This window comes from Antedon mediterranea, chromosome 2 (genome assembly GCF_964355755.1).
Source record: "Antedon mediterranea chromosome 2, ecAntMedi1.1, whole genome shotgun sequence".
Classification (NCBI taxonomy): domain Eukaryota; kingdom Metazoa; phylum Echinodermata; class Crinoidea; order Comatulida; family Antedonidae; genus Antedon; species Antedon mediterranea.
The window spans coordinates 17,111,254-17,129,363 of record NC_092671.1 but is presented as its reverse complement, the minus strand read 5'-3'; the positions used below and the strand labels follow the sequence as shown (position 1 = coordinate 17,129,363).

The 18,110-nt window shown below is 30.1% G+C and overlaps 1 protein-coding gene across 1 annotated transcript in view; it reads left to right on the top strand.

The window, feature by feature from the left end:
• LOC140040606 (voltage-gated delayed rectifier potassium channel KCNH8-like) overlaps nt 1-15,221 on the top strand; it is a 70,106-nt gene extending 54,885 nt beyond the window's left edge. Inside the window, exons 7-16 of the mRNA XM_072086660.1 lie at nt 2,406-2,616; nt 3,091-3,273; nt 5,749-5,948; nt 6,393-6,499; nt 8,617-8,759; nt 10,284-10,389; nt 11,935-12,043; nt 12,342-12,547; nt 13,320-13,584; nt 14,386-15,221. Coding sequence (XP_071942761.1) covers nt 2,406-2,616; nt 3,091-3,273; nt 5,749-5,948; nt 6,393-6,499; nt 8,617-8,759; nt 10,284-10,389; nt 11,935-12,043; nt 12,342-12,547; nt 13,320-13,584; nt 14,386-14,814 — 1,959 coding nt within the window. The 3' untranslated portion in view covers nt 14,815-15,221. The remainder of the gene's footprint in view (nt 1-2,405; nt 2,617-3,090; nt 3,274-5,748; nt 5,949-6,392; nt 6,500-8,616; nt 8,760-10,283; nt 10,390-11,934; nt 12,044-12,341; nt 12,548-13,319; nt 13,585-14,385) is intronic.
• The last annotated feature ends 2,889 nt before the right edge of the window (nt 15,222-18,110 follow it).

Here is an 18,110-nt window from a genome sequence, read left to right as displayed (position 1 = left end):
TACCCACAGCATTGCCATTTTGTATCTTCATTGAGATCCATGCCACTAATACCCACAGCATTGTCATTTTGTATCTTCATTGAGATCCATGCCACTGATACCCACAGCATTGTCATTTTGTATCTTCATTGAGATCCATGCCACTGATACCCACAGCATTGCCATTTTGTATCTTCATTGAGATCCATGCCACTGATACCCACAGCATTGCCATTTTGTATCTTCATTGAGATCCATGTCACTGATACCCACAGCATTGCCATTTTGTATCTTCATTGAGATCCATGCCACTGATACCCACAGCATTGCCATTTTGTATCTTCATTGAGATCCATGCCACTGATACCCACAGCATTGCCATTTTGTATCTTCATTGAGATCCATGCCACTGATACCCACAGCATTGCCATTTTGTATCTTCATTGAGATCCATGCCACTGATACCCACAGCATTGCCATTTTGTATCTTCATTGAGATCCATGCCACTGATACCCACAGCATTGCCATTTTGTATCTTCATTGAAATCCATGCCACTGATACCCACAGCATTGCCATTTTTCAGTAATTTGCTTTTGGATTTATACAGAATATACAAAAACATTTAAAAACATTATTGAACAATTGTTAAAAGAACAAATTGACATTAATTGTAACATTTTGAACCGGGCCCCACCCTATTAGAGATACTGCATTAATAGTTTTAAATACTCAGGTTTAGGAACATAAACATTTACATCTCTATGTCTACTCTAATTGAAATCATTAGTTTTAACTGAATTTGATGGATAAATGGGTTCATGCCCTGTAAAAATCTTATAAAACATAAAATGGGGATTTTATGTAATATAGAAAATGTACCAGAAAGTAAGTAAATATTTTAGAATAGCAGCAAATAATAGAAAACTATAATGTCATATTTTGATTTATCAACTTTCAAATCACAAATTTCAAAACTTTAATTTTAATTCAAAACTAAATCTAATTAATGCTCAATGATTAAAACTTCTTTTATCTTGTTTCAAAATCTCAATTATTTATGTTTTAACCTTTAAATGTGCTTACTTTAATTGTGTTAATTTGATTTTGATAATTTTAGGTTCAATTTTATATTTTCTTTTGTCCATTTATATACTGTATTTTGTTTACATTTATGTAGTTAAGAACCGAACCACTTTGGAAATCAGTACATTGTATTGAAAGTGTATTTCAGAATAAAGAAAGATTAAATAAATAAATAAAATGATTTAAAAAAGATTATATTGAGTGAACTGTTAATCTGTTGTCTTCTATTCTAAACTATTTATAAATACGTTATGTACATCTTTGATTTAAACAAAACTATAATAAATATGATTTTAAAGATAAATTGTAATTCCGATACCTTCTAAAGGCATTATATACTTTAATTTGCAAAAATGGAACTAGTTGCTTTTAGCAAGTTTTGGATTTTCTCTTAAGCATCTATATGTCCCCATTATTCAAAGCATGGCTGACATGTTTATGATCAATTTATTATACCAAATGCAATAATACTGAATAATGTCGAGTTTACAGGCAGGATAATTCCTACAGTCTTTAGAGAATAGATCCTGTAGTCGCACACAATATACGAGACATCTAGTGTAATTAGCTTCTTCTTCCTTCGGTTTCAGTATACAGACAGCGGCGCTGTATATATTTCTAAGAAATCTAAATATGGTAGTCTGCTGTTTACTTTGTAATCCTATATTTATAACAATTTAGCAAACAGGGATGTTTCTTATTTTAACTGTGATTAGGTGGCATTTAGAAGAAAATCTTCATGGAATTGTTAAAACAGCCGTTAGATTTTGTTGTTTTATTTCGATATGTGCAGTGAATTCTTTCTGATAATGTAGTAATCCTTAAATATTGCTCATGATAACCTTTTATTGTAAGTCTTAGAAACTTGCTATTATATTCGTTGTTATAGAACGTATATGCAGCCTCTCAATGTGATGTACATACATTTAAGACCATGTTTCCGCAGCCAAAACAAACTTAATTTTTTAACTAATAAAGTGCGTATGATCAGTCATTACCAAACAACGAGATCCCCAATCACAACGCAACAATTTGTCCTTCAGGTCAAATATTAAAAATTATTCGTAAACTTTTCTTGAGTGGAATCGGTTCAAGCCCGTCTCCACATGCAGTTCACTGCCCATTTTCATTTTATTTCTTAGAATTTTTCTGTAATATCCTTATCGGGATGTGTGTCCTCGCTCCTCACCTCAAGATATGTTTGATTGTTTCTAGGTCCAGCCCGATTGATCTGACCTACTTTGTTCCTTGATCTTCGGTCGTCACAAATTGAAAGCTTACCAATATTAGAATTTATAAAGAAAAATAATTATAATAATGATTCTTTATTTTTTCTTCAAGGTTTGGGGAAATATTGGGATGTTAAAGATCGTAAGACTTCTGCGCTTGCTACGAGTCAAGATAGATCGGTATTCTCAATACAGTGCCATAGTTTTAGCGTGCCTTACCTTTGGTTTCGGTCTTCTAGCACATTGGTTAGCTTGTATTTGGTATGTAATAGGACGAAAGGAAATTGATAAGCATTTGAATGCTACAACGCCCTGGGAGATAGGTATGATATTTGTAATTTTAACTTTAACTTTTCCTGTTTTTTTTATTTATTAAATTTATATTATTTAATATTATTGTAAATATATTATAAAAAAAATGTTGACTAATAAATTGAATAAATAAAGTACTTAAAGATATATTGTCCCCTGAAAAAAGTAATTTTTACAATTTTTTGGCTGAATATGCCATTTTAATGTCATATAATGGTTATTCACTTTGACCAAAAATTGGCTTGAAAAAAATAATTATTTACCCGAAAAAACTTTAATATATAGCAACCAATAGGTTTTTGGTTGAATTTAATAATTTATTATTCATTCATTCATTTTATAAGTGAAAACATTTTTGTTTTCTACGGAAGTGATTAACTTTTTAAAACTACAAAATGACCTATTAAAAGTCTGATTTTATTAATCTTCATTTTTCATGTTTTTTGGAGGACAATACATCTTTAAAGAAATATTTTTTCACGTAGGATGGATAAACGAACTTACCGAATCACTAGGTCAAACGAGCGATGCTAATCTGACGTTACAGAGTAAATATGTCACTGCATTGTATTACACATTAAGTAGTATGACAAGTGTCGGATTCGGCAACGTTTCAGCCAACACTGATGCTGAAAAGATTTTTACAATTATTGTCATGATTATAGGAGGTAAGATATTACAGTATAGAAATAATGAAAGTTAATGAGTGCAATGGTACAAATAATTTCATGTGAAAGATGAAATGTTATATAATATAACAAATTTTCATCTTCCACTGAATAAAATTATTTGTTCCATTGCACAAATATACAACATTCATTGTTTGTTTTGTGACATACCTAGGTCGAGATGAAAATGCACTGCTCCAATTTTGGAAGCGGAGTGAACCATTATAGACAGCATGCATTACATACAACAGCCTAGCCTTGTGTGACGGGTGTGGTCACTCACTGTGTAACAAAAATAAATGTGCAAAACAAAATTGCAGTAAAAATAATAATATCCTGGATTTATAAAGCACCTAATAATACTCATGTGTAATTTGCATTCTCGATGATGTAATCAAGAGTTCAACAGAGTATTTATTAAATATCATGTGACCCACAATCCTCCAATCAAATGTGTTTTTTCCACAGTAATTTAGTATTTAAATAATTAAAATTGTCCTTATTGAATGAAACATGTCATCTTTTATAGTATGACAATATTCTTTTAATTTTCATGAAAATTAAATGCAGTACTAGATTTGACTGGCTAAAGCAACTAACCATGTAATAATTTGAATGTCTAGTCCATACAATGCTATATTAAATGTCATCTGCCTATAAAATGACCTATACTTGTATGATATTCTATTAAATAAAATCCATTTTTTAGTTAACTTTAATTATTAATTTCAATTTTAACTGAACTTCTGAGAAAGCCTTTTAAATTGACATCTTAGGTTTGCTTGTCAAGTATAGCAAGTGCTTATTCAAACAGGCAGCTCAACAATAATTGAACAAGGCATTTGTTTGTTTGTTTTTTAGGTACTCAAGCAACATACCAGAATAACCCATAAAGCTGAAACAGCTTATTTCCAATGGGGTCCTTATTAAAGTTACAAAAACATAGAAAATTTACTTAGATATTATAAAGGGGGGCTTTATTTGAGTGAATTAGGTAGACTAGATGGTACGCTCGCTTCGCTCGCGTACCATCTAGGTCGTGCCCACAGATGGTTCTCGAATACATAATAATTTCAGCGTTAAAAAACTGGCGATTTCAAATGTACGTACAATAATACATGTCGTTTACAGGAACGAAAATAGACACTGATTTATGTTCTCAAACTAAAATTAGCACACTCAGAATTACTTCCGAAAGAGAAACTTGTCACAAAATGAGACCAATTGTTTAAGTCAAATTTAAACAAACTTAATTTGTGTTTTGTATGTAACATTAGGGGTGAGGGATGGGGAAGAGGATGGGTGCAAAGAGGAACAATTTTTAAATGTATTAAATATATTCTTTATCCATTTAGTAACGAAATATTAATTGTTTTCATGTTTTACAAATAATATATCACTAAACACAGTAAAACATTGCTATGTAATACTTTGTTGAAACTATCACCGTCCTAGTCGATTGAAATAGTATAGTACATGTAACGATACATCACTACGACGTGTATGTTTATATAATGTAAAACAATTTGTGAAAACCACCTCTATTCGGGGAAAATCATAAAATCGACTTAATCGTCAATAAAAATTAAATTATCTAACTCAACTTTATTAGTAGGCCTAATGGTTTTCAATTGTTTCTTAGAGCCAATTCATACTTAAGTTGGTTCCTACCCTACCCACCAAAGTTGTTCTGCGTTTAGGGGATTTGATGCACCGTAGGCCTATCCTCTACTGGCTTTACAACGCTACTCATGCCAGTGAGGGAAGGGTGATGATGTGGGTGGTTTAAATGCAATAATAAAGATTTGTACATAATATACGGCGACTGAAAACGCTAGCTCATTATCAGTTAAAAAAATTATATCCAACCTCTGCAGCACAGATTGAAAAAAAAAAATGGATCGAATTTCTGTTATGAGTATATACAGTACTTGCCTTTACGATGCCTGAGGGAATAGACACTTGTGGAACAGAGATTGGAATGTTCCATTCATCGCAAATCAATACATTTGTATAAACGTATATTAAATCTATCAAAATAGTATTTTAAAAAAAAAATCGGCCTGTCTTCAACATTATGATGCTGTACTCGAGCTGTTCAACCGGTTTTCAGCCATTAAAAACAATTATCGTAGGAGGAGATAGGAAAATGCGAAGCATCCTCGTATTATTGTCTGCGGGTATTTTTTAAGACGGACATCCATTAGACAGTGTATACCACGATCGAAAAACACCCCTATTTGGGGCAAATCGTTGAACCTAAATTCGTTTTAATCGTCAATAACTAATTATCGAACTCAATTTAATTAGTAAACAGGGTTACATCTGGTGGTTAAAATCAGTACCGAAAGTACGAACCAACTTTATATACCATCGAGTAAACATTCTAGAAATAACGCGCGATTTACCGAATTTTGCCCTTACGTAAATTTATATATAGATACAAGTATTTCAAGCTGTTTTTGTTTGTTACAGCGCTTAGCCATGCAGCTGTTTTTGGTAATGTGACAGCCCTGATCCAGCGTATGTATGCAAGACGAGCACTGTATCACTCCAAGTGCAAAGATTTAAAAGATTTTATCCAATCTCATAATATTCCTTTGGACTTGAAGAATAGGATGCAGGATTACTTTCAAACATCGTGGTCAGTTAACATGGGTATCGACACAATTGAGGTAAAGATAACTAACGCTCTGTCTACACTATCAAACTAGTTTTGACAACAAAGTGTGATGTGCCCAAATATGGTAGTGATATGCTCAAATATGGTAGTGATATGACATCCTCATGTCCATATCATCAGTTTTTTTTCTCGCATATAGTTTGATAGTGTAGACAGGGCTTATAAATACCACACTTGAAAGCTAAAACTACCCGAAAACTATACTTTCCTTAAGGTTCAAAAGGTGCCAAATTATTTGTTACCATTGAAAACAACAAATTGTAGTAAAAAAACCTATATAATATGTAATACATTTAATACCAATATACATAAAGACTTTAGAAAATGTCTTATCTTATAAAAATACATGTCAAAAAGCATTTTCGCTTTAACTTTCTGAACATTACTTTATGGATACCGGCGCTATACAAGTCTTATTGATTGATTATTTTTGCAGATGTTACAAATGTTTCCAGAGGAGCTGCGTGCAGACATCTCAATGCATCTTAACAGAGAAATTCTCTCTCTTCCAATATTTCAAGAAGCAAGTCAAGGCTGCAGAAGGTACAGCACTCTTTATATTTAATGTTCTTAAAATTATACAAAATAAGGACTTTTTATCAATTATTAAAATATTTTGTTTCATCCATTTTTGTTGATGCAATTTCCATCACTTAAACGTGGTTCCCACTAGCGACTCAACGTAACGCAACATACGCAGCATAAGCAATGCCCTTCCAATAATTGTTTTTGCCATTGCCTGCATGAAATCAAACCTGCTTAGTTACGAGTTAAAATTAGTTGCTGTAGACTTTAACCAACCTAGTTCATCCCACGTACTTGGCTATGTGCTGTTTTCCAGTGTTCTTGCCTTGCATTTTGTTGCATGAAATCAAACTGATTTGATTTCCTGCTGCGATGTTTGTTTCACTGTTGCGTAGTCGGTTCCCACTTGTGATTATGTAATACGGCACTTTGCATCGTTATGTTTCTGCCTTACGTTGCGTTCTAGAGAGAACCACGCTTCACAACCATCATGCTTTATATAATTAAAACAGGCCATGTTACAAATAGACAAATTTGATTTACATTTAACAGTTTGATTATTTATTTTGCTTTTATCGTTCACCATTAAGAATATATCAACATTTTTAAAGCGACAATTTAAACTAAAATGATATTTATTAAAGCGACTTGAATGAGTGTTCCATTCATTTTACCATATTTTATTCTCATTCAGCGAATGTCCAATTTTTATGTGATTAAGATTGTTTAGATTACCAAAGCTAATGACTTTGATACTTCATACACTGAGTATAATGTCAAAGGTCAAAATGGAGAGAGATGAGAAATAAATGTATTCATTAGAAACCTATGAATGAATATGCCAACCTTTAGGCCATTTTTACTTCTGGAAAGAAATATTTAAATTAGAAACATGTGACGTAGATTCTGTAGATGTATTTCGGAAACAATCAATTTAGTTAATTGTTTATAGAGGCAAGGTCTTTAGATAATTTATCTTCATTCTTGCCTTAAAATATAATAACAATGCAATCTATATTTTGTATCAATATTATAATTGAAATAACAGACATATAAATGAATTTGGTAAAGGAATAATAAAGTCCGATACACTTAGAAGCATTCTTCCACCTGTTCTTGACATTAGCAGAACCCTGAGGTCTGCGAGTAAGCCTCTACTCAAAATCCCGTTTGGTCGTACAGAAAGATTTAGATCTTCACCAGTCCCTTTTTTAGTCCGACTCATTAATGATGAATATTGAATAGGCTGGCACTATTTTAACTTACAGGTGGACCAATTTTAATGTGGTAAATTATTATTATTTTTTTTTTTTTAAACTAGTTTTACCTTTTATACATAATGTATTTATATATTTTTATCAAATTTTGTAAAATACTACTTTTCAGCCTTTTGGCTGCCGTTGTATTTTGATGTCTTTTTATGAATAAATATACCTAAATGATGAATTATTCTGAGTAGTACAATATTAGTGTAATATTAAATTGAAAACACTTCATGAACCTTGGATTTGTTTAAACCAGGTTTGATATCTAGTTGAATGAATTGATTAGTGAAAAATACTGTGAATTACCTGGGGTATATACTCAGTATTTGCCAAACTTTACAGAGTCCCATACCAAGTACTGTAAGTGTCTCCCTCCTCCACCATTTTAGACCCGCCAATGGCATTGAACATTGTTTCTACACACTTCAACAGGAGACATTACACAACAGATCAAACTACTCCACTTAAAATGCATTTAAACCTTCAAAAAATACAAATTTAGAAAATAAAATACCAAGACACCACCTGCTCCAATCTTCTATTGATAATACCAGACCCTTTCTTCTTCCGACAACCCGCTTCCACAGGGTTCAGTCCTGAACCATGTAGCAGCTGGCCTAAAAAAAACTCCCTAAAATCACACTTTTTTATTAATAACATTGCTTAACAATAACATTTAGTTTTAGTTATCTGCAATGCGCCTTGAAATTTGTTGATAAGGTGCAATTTAAAATGGTTTTATATATGTATTTTTATATTCCCCATAATTTTTTTCCTGTAATTTTGTCAATATGTTGCTTATTCTCTTTTCAATATTCTAATGATAGTATAAATTGCTAATACTTAGCTCACCTTTACTTTACTTTACAGGTCATTGTCTTTACGGGTTAAAAGTGCATTCTCTGCTCCAGGAGAATATCTTATTCACAAAGGAGACGCATTGAATATGATATACTTTGTTCTAAATGGATCCCTTGAGGTGTTAAGATCAGGAATGGTTGCCGCAATTCTAGGTAATTAGTGACCATGGAAGAGTGTTTCTTCTCTTCCCTGATTATGAAGGCAGCTATGTGAGAATATGTGTTGATTATGAGTTGATTATGGAGAAAATGGAGTTGAAATGTTTAACAAGGTGGAGCCAGAATTTCCACGAATACAAATATTCTCCTCATTTAACAAATATAAAACATTCATTATTTTTAGTTAAACGTACTTATTTTTAAAAATTAATCCGCTGTTTCCATCTTCAATCAATGTTAAAGGCTTGATGGCATGCTAGGTCATTCAAAAAGGCAGCACTCTGATTTTTGCCACATTAGAGCTGTTACATACACAGCAAAGATGCCCAGCAATCCTTAGCCTCATTTCTCCCAAAATTCTCAGGATTTTTACAAAAAGGTGACTGTGCAATAGTTTCAAGATAGGAGGTGCTGTTCGATTTCTAAAGTAATGGTGTTAACAAAACTATTTTCCCTACGCGAAAAAAATTTTTTTTTTACAAAAAAAAGGGAAAAAAGTACTATTTAACGACTGTTAAATAGTGCACACTATTGCATGCCATGTGACCCACAATCGTCTAATCAAATGACAGGAATTCATTTAGGTTTTATATAAAATCATTTTAATAGAACCCTTAAATATAAAATGTATAAATATTCACTTTTCAGTTCAGTAGAACTAATACTGGACAGCACATGATATGAAATTAACCAATCAAATGGCATGGTTGTGTAGAATTTAGCAGAATTTTTACTAGTCATCGTCAGTATAAGTAAAGTAACTATTAGAGTTTTTTTAAAGCAATTTAAAAATGTCTTTGATTTATAACTACACTATGATGTTAGAATTATATTATTTGGTTGCTTAATATTACAATGCATAAACTGAATATGTTGATTGTCTATGTACTTTTTTCTGACGTTTAGTTTGATTTCAGCGAATTTTCCTTCATTACAATGATTACAGATAAGATATTTACATAATGACCCAGTTGTAAGCAATAGCAAAGTGTTATGCTTTTAGAATCTGTAGGATTACTATAAAACAGTTAGTGACACCTATAGCTTCGTGATTAAGATTCTTGCCTAGTAATTTCATGACCCTGGGTTCAATTCTCTGGTTCTGATCATATAAAACTGTGCTGATTTTCTTATGAATGAAATAATTATTTGATTTATTTATAATAAAAAAAATAAATACATTTTTTAATCTAATTTTTAAATAAATTTGCTGAATTGAGAAGAACTCATTTTTGCCTGTATTATGTTGATAAATCAAAGAAAAAAATTAAGTAAAAAAAATTCTTCAATGGCAACTAATACTATTAAATTATACTATACATAATTCTTAATACATTTAATTATGTATTAATCTTAATAAATACATCTAATTAAATGAATAATATAATATTGATTGATTTTAAAATGTTTATGTTGTTAATTATTGTATACAATATAATCTATGCCTTGATAATTATTATAGTATTTATTAGGAATATTTGAGTTGAATAAAATGAGTTTTAAATTTGTTTATCAAAGGTAAAGGAGACCTGTTTGGCTGTGACCTTTATGACACAGACTCAATCATCCAATCAAATGGTGACGTTCATGCACTAACATATTGTGACATTCAATCAATATCAAGGTAACATAAAATATTAAGACATTTTTTATTTATTTATCCCTTTTTATGGTCTGATAAATGTGTGTATCTAATTATGCTGAGCACTTTTATTTCAGTGAGTAAGAACACTACACTACTTTCTGTGACAGAAAAGTGTGATGTGCCCAAATACGGTAGTGATATGCCCAAATATGGTAGTGATATGCCATCATCATGTCCATATATGGGCACATAACATTTTCTGTCACATAGTTTGATAAAGTAAACAGAGCTTTAGATATATAAATTTAAATTGTATCTAAACAAATTTTTTTTTAAATTTTTTATTTAAAATTAGGAATAGCTAACTGCATTAAAAATATGTCTCCTGATGATTTTTATGCTCAATGAGGCAAATAATTATAACAATATTTGTTGCAAACGGGGAGTAAACATACATGTCTACTAATTTCAACTCTAAATCAACATTTATGATTATTTTATTCAATCAATCTTTAGTGTTTCATGTGGCTTTGAAGTGTTTATTTATCTCCAGTAAATTATAATTATAAATAGATCATATAATATCACTTGAATAAAAGGTAATTTTGATAATCATATGGTACTTATCATATCATATGTTCTATCATCATCAATTCCTGGGTGTCGTTTGCAGAAATGCATACAATAAGGTTTTGTCTCTCCATCGTTCTAATACAAACATACTTACTAGTATGATGAAATCCTTCCATGGTTTGATCTGTTAACAATAATAAACTTATAATCTAATGTTGTAATAATGTATTCGAATGAAGAATATGTTGTTTGAAGGTTTGCATGACAAAAATTTATATGTTGATATAAAGTTTGCAGTGCACCACATGTTTAGTTCTGAAAATAACTGTTGATTATGGATCCTTCACAAAGAATCCTAACAGACCTGAAACAGTGGAATACATATTTCCAAACCCAGGTCTGTTAAGATTCTCTGTAAAGGCAGCGTGGAAAGGAGATGAGAGGGTACCCAGGCTTGGCCTAAGAGGTTAAGAAATGACATACGCCGCCAATGGTTTGACTTTTCAATTCAATACAAACATTTCATTCAAAACATTTCATTCAAAACATTTCATTTAAAACATTTCATTCAAAACATTTTGTTCAAAACATTTCATTCAAAACATTTCATTCAAAACATTTCATTCAAAACATTTCATTCAAAACATTTCATTCAAAACATTTTATTCAAAACATTTTATTCAAAACATTCAATTCAAAACATTCAATTCAAAATTTTTCATTCAACATTTCATTCAAAACATTTCATTCAACATTTCATTCAACATTTCATTCAAAACATTTCATTCAAAACATTTCATTCAAAACATTTCCTTCAAAACATTTCATTCAAAACATTTTATTCAAAACATTTCATTCAAAACATTCAATTCAAAGGATTCAATTCAAAACATTTAATTCATATCGATGCATTTCATTCACGTATTTCGTCAAAAAATTCATATAATTGAAATGTTGCATAAACGGGTTCCATAGTTGATAATATGATGTGTTATTATTTCAAATGTATAGGCAGAGTTTAATTGAAGTGTTGCAGAATTACCCAGAATACTTAGGAAAATTTAAAGAAGAAATTGCAAGAGATTTAACCTTTAACCTCAGAGAAGGGGCAGACTATGAGGTAAGAATACTTCATGCTTTAAGCTATGTTTATGAATTATTAATATTGTTTAAAGGTTTGCATGACGAATAAACACTAGTAAAATCAGCTTTGTAGTACACCATGTGTTTAGAAACATGAATTGATTAAATTTGAGAATATCTTGACGATACAGTCGTAGTATAACTTGAAAAGCTGCCTTTACAAGTGAAATGATATATGTAGTATAACAAGATATAATATTGCAGCACTTAATTAAATTTATTGATAATCCTGTATTATATTAATATTCTTTATATATTATTTCATTTTTTGACAGAGTGATAAAATATCATTCGGGAATTTAGAGAAGAATGTTGCACGGAGTAGGTTGCCGTCAATAAATGAAGATGATGAGACACGTGGAACAATACCTACAAGAACGAATAACAATGACACGAAAGAAACCAGCTTCAAGGAGAAAGGGGTTCATTTGGAAGTAAACACATGTAATTCCAGTGGCCTTCCCCCGGAATTAAGTCCAAGGTGAGATTGTGTTCAGATATCATAACTTACAAAATTAAAATATCTGGAGTTTATTTATTTTATTATCATTTTCATTATTAATTATATGATTATGATTATTTGTTGTCTTTTGAAATCTTTATGGAAAAAAAAATTTAAAAAAATCTGGAGAATTTATGAATGCATAGCCAAACAACAGAGCCGCACTATCAAACCATAGAGGGTGCTATCTTTATCTTTATCAGTCATCTTTGGAGGTTTTAGTATATTTTGTAGATAATACTAAAATGAGTCATACATTTTGGTCCTCAAAAGTGCAATGGACTTTCAGATTTGACAGTATAGTTACTTCTATTTTGTGTGCTGCCTATGTTTTTGAACATAATTTGAAACATTGAAGCAAAAAATTATTGGAGTTCTTTTATATTCCCTAAAGTATTTGTATTTTTTAAGTACTATAGTGATGACAATTTGAATTGTTTAATGTTACAATCAATAACTGATTATTAGTACACTATTACTACTATTTTTTATTGAAATGGTGTTTTGAAATGAAGATAGAATCATAAAGTTATATCATAAATTTCCCTTACTAAATTACTAAAATTGTTAAAACCATATTTGTTATTCATTGGTATTTATTCATAAACAAAAAGATCAAATCATATAGCAGCAAAAATTCTAAATTATGTTAATTTACAAATATGTATAAAAATGGTTGAAATCACTGCTATAGGTCATAAAAAACAAATTTAACATCAAAATACATATATGAATATTTTCTTATTTTCAGAGTGGTTGATGGAATTGAAGATGAAAAACAGTACAAATGCCAGTCTTTTGAATTTCATGATTCTGTATATCCGCGTCGACGAAGCTCTTCTCATCCTGAGAATCCTAAGGGACTCCTTGAACATTATGATAATGATATGCAAATGAGTTTTGTATCACCCCAACTTGCAGTTCACAGGTCGTGTTCAACTGAATCAATGAATACAGAAGAACTCCGGCATGAAATTGAATCCACACGGAATAGTGTAGAGAGGCTGGATAAACAGGTATGGAACTGTTGTGTACAATGAATAGACAATTGACTGGTTCTTTAATACATAGATAAAAGAATTAAAATAATAATGGGTTTGAAAGATTGAAGAAAGGCTTTTTATATTTTATATTCAATTATATTTAAATAATCCTGCCTCATTGTTTTATAATTAAATCTTTATCCTGTGTTTATGTGCGTTAATATACAAATAATTCATGTTTATGAATTGGATGGTGAGAATATTTTATGTGTTGAAAAATTGACTGCTCTATTTTTGCAGAGCCAAGTCATTTTTTCAACCAGTGAAATATTCTCTCCGTTCAACGAATAAAAAACATTCATTATTTGTTGAACATACCTACTTTATTCAATTTATCCATCGTAAATCATTGACAAAATGCTAGTCTGGAAAGGTAGGCATAAAAGGCAGTACTCCAACTTTAGACATGGAGTAGAACAGTTATAGATGGTGCGAACAGCATGATGATTTACCAACACGACCAATCAATGTTGAGTCGCAAAAAATCTCAAAATGTTTACAGAAAGCTGAACATGCATTAGATATCACTTTTTCGTTAAGTAGGGCTAATTTTAAATGCCATGTGATACTTATTAACCAATCAAATTGCAAGAATACAATCAGGTGTGAAAAATAAATTATAAAATATAAATTCATAAATTATCACATCACATTTGTAGTTAAAAACTGATAATTGAAATGTGTCCTTTTTTCATAGTTAAGTGATTCAATTTAATATAATTAAATTAAATTCAAGGGATAATGTTGTACTATATATTTTTTTTCTAATTTTAGGTTTTTAGTCTGAGTCAAGACGTGACAAACTTGAGTCAGGATTTAAAATCCATTTTAAGACTTCTTCATGTTATCTCACCGTTACCTGCGTCACCAAATAGTCCTGACGCAATTGGAACAAATCATCTGCAAACTCCTCCTAAAGTGTTGACTGTTAAAATTGAACAAAGTGGAAACCAAAGATATGAAGATATTATCCATGTACAAAGACAGGATGGACTCTTAGAGACCAGTATTGGTAGTGGCATCTTAGCAAGTCAGGACAATAAAGAGCCAATACCAGAAAAACAATGCAGTAAAAACCCCACCAATGTTACACTACTTCCGCATCCGTCTGAAAGAGTGGAATTAGGGAGACCAATGACATCTACAAAGTCTAGAGAAGATGATTCAGGGCAGTATGATTCAGAAAATGGCACAGAACTTTAGAAGTCTTCAGTGGCAGAATGAATTTGATAAGATTTCAGAAGTCTTAAGTTACGAGTAGTCGACAAGACTTCAGTAGTCTTTGATTGCATTAGTTTAATCGATATAACATTTTGCTGACATCCATGTACAATTTATTTGTTCTTTCAAAAATTGGCTGAAAGTTTTTTTTAATGATATTGCAGCATTTAAGTTACTTCTCATCGGTAATAGAAAGCTGAAATATCATCACATTGGCACAATGAAGAGGCATATGCTTACTCTCTAAAACCATGTAAACACATGGTTAGCGTGTGTATATGACATGTACACACATATAACACCTTGTGACCTTATGTGGCACGCATGAAAATATCAGGGGTAGGATTATACCCCATAATGGGCTTATAATCGCATATGCACATATCATAAGCTTACAGTAGCATACAAGCCGGATTCAAAATTTTATTTTATTTTGTGATTTCTAATGACAATTGAACTAGTATAATATTAAAATTGCATTTGTAAACAAATTCTTTATATATCTCTTTTATTATGCAATTATAAATTAAAGAACAAACACATTGAGAAGATGTATGATTATTATTATTATTATTATTTTCCATCAAAATGTTGTTTTATTTTAGTAAAATTTACAATATACTTTTTAACAATATACAGTAGGTTGAATTGAACAAATAGAAGACCTGTGTAATGCTCACAATTTGCCATTTGTTTTTTCTATCAATGCTATATTATTTATTTAGGGTATTTTTGTATGTGTAATTCATTATTATAAATTATAAATGTTAAAATAAAATGCAGACATCCTTGGTCTAATATTGCAAGATTTGCATCACTGTAAAAAAATATGTATATTTTTCAATATTTACTAATACTGTATAACAAAACTTTCATATATTTTTATGTTTAAATGCTTGTGGTTTGCCATCATTGTAAATTGTATTTGTAATATTTGAAAAAAAAAAGCAATTTTATATTGATTATGAAATAGACATTACATTACTAGCACACTTTGTTTGTATATAGTTTATACATATATAATTGTATTTTCTGGTTAAATTTTTTTAAACGCCCATCAAATAAATGTGTGTGTATCAATGCAGGGACATTCGTGAGATAAAGAGAGGCAGTTCTATTATTTTCAAGGGGTGTTTTTTAACATTTAAAAGGTTTGTATTTCAATTAAAAAACCACCTCTTTAAAAATTGAACAGTTACAATTATTAAAGACATCATATCTAAATGATTACAATTTTTTTTTCAAATAAAAAATATTTAACTAAAATTCTGAATAATTGATTTAGTATAAATTGTATTCAATCTTTCAATAATTGAATATTGTATTAAAAACAAGTATTATTTTAAAGATAATTTTAACTTGCTTTTTTACACAATTTTCTTTTACTGTGCAAAATAGATGATATATCATATGTTACTGCTTTTAATAATGCAAACAAAAATTGTTTTTATGTCATTTTTGTATGTAAGTTTTGCAATATTTATACTTATTAACTTGCACTAAAAGGCAAAGACTAAGTGGTCATACATATTTTATAGTCAAGGATTTAAATATTTATCAGACCTCTTTATTATGAGGTCATGTTGTTGTTCATCGGACTATAAAACAATGGTGTTTTTATCACTCTTGAATTGAAACTAAATGCTCATTCTGCAACGTTTGTAGATCACGACCTAAATTAGCTGTGACCCATGATGCATTATTCTCAACATACACACAGACGCAAGTTTGGGGATGTGATACCTCTCATACAAAAATTCACATATTAACCCAAGGCTGGTCACAAAATTTGTGTTCCTTGACATCTCAGGCAAAAATCATAAATAACCGACCTACTTCCTAAATATATTTAACCTAAACCTCTAAATAATCTGTCTCAACTATAAAAAAAAACCACAAGATTTTATGGGATTCAAACCTAGCACTTCAGCTTTACAACCTGAAGTCCAGACAATTGCGCCATACAAGCTGATAATATGCGTATAAGTGTTATAAGTAATTATGATATATATAACATAAGACAATTAGATTTTTTAGATTCTCTTGGAACATTTTCAAATTGAACAAAAATAATAGAATTACTAGAAATAACATTTATAAAATAATGGGAATTTTTCTCACATGTTTATTATTGACTGAATAAAACAATTGGTGCTTATGTACATTTAATAATTTATCATTATTTTAAAATATTGATTTTTAAATGTTTTATTATTCTAGAAACAATTTCCATCAAATTATTTTTGTCTCGTGGTCCCCATCATAATTTTTGTAAATAATATTAAAGAGTGCAATTTTGTAAATATGTAAATGTATAACCCACATCTTAAAGATATATTGTCCCACTGAAAAATAATTTTGTAAAAATGTTTTTGTTGAATAGGCCATTTTAATGTATGTAATTTAATGTAATAATAGTTATTCACTTTCACCAAAAAGTGTATTGGTCAACCGAAAATAAATGTGATTTTGGTTAAATTTTATTTTGTCCTTTTATAAGCAAAATCATTTTTTTAAAGAAGTGAATAACTTGATTAAAACTACAACGTTGTTTTATTTTATACATCTTTATTTGTTCATGTTTAGAGGGACAATACATCTTTAAATATTTGATTCAATTGCTTTATATGTATTTTAATGCTTTTAAATTAATGTTTTACATTCATGTAGTACATTTAAATGTAGTAGATACTATACAAAAAGAACAAAACTAAAAAAAATTGCAAAGGTTCTTCCATAAATTATTCACTTTTTTAATTGATATTGCTTAACTAAATGTTTTTAATGTTTATGATTAAATGTACGTGCATATTTGATTTGCACAATTAACTATTAAATCAATTATTTACATTAAATAACATTAACTAATTTTTTTAACATTAATACAAGATATTTGATAGTAGTTAAAATAAATATTGATTTTACAAAATCCTTATTAAGTAGAAATTAAAATGATTTATGCATATTTGATTATCATATCATATTTAGATTATGATCCAAATACTTTGAGAAAAAAAAATTGCATTTTCCCTCTCCTTCTCTTTCCCTTCAACTCCCCCTTCCTTTTCCTCCTCTTCTCTTCTCTTTCCCTTCACCTCCCCTTTTCTCCTCTTCCCTTCTCTTTTTTTTTCACCTCCTCTTTCCTCCTCTCCCTTCTCTTTCCCTTCACCTCCCCTTTCCTCCTCTTCCCTTCTCTTTCCCTTCACCTCCCCTTTTCTCCTCTTCCCTTCTCTTTCTCTTCACCTCCCCTTTCCTCCTCTTTCCTTCTCTTTCCCTTC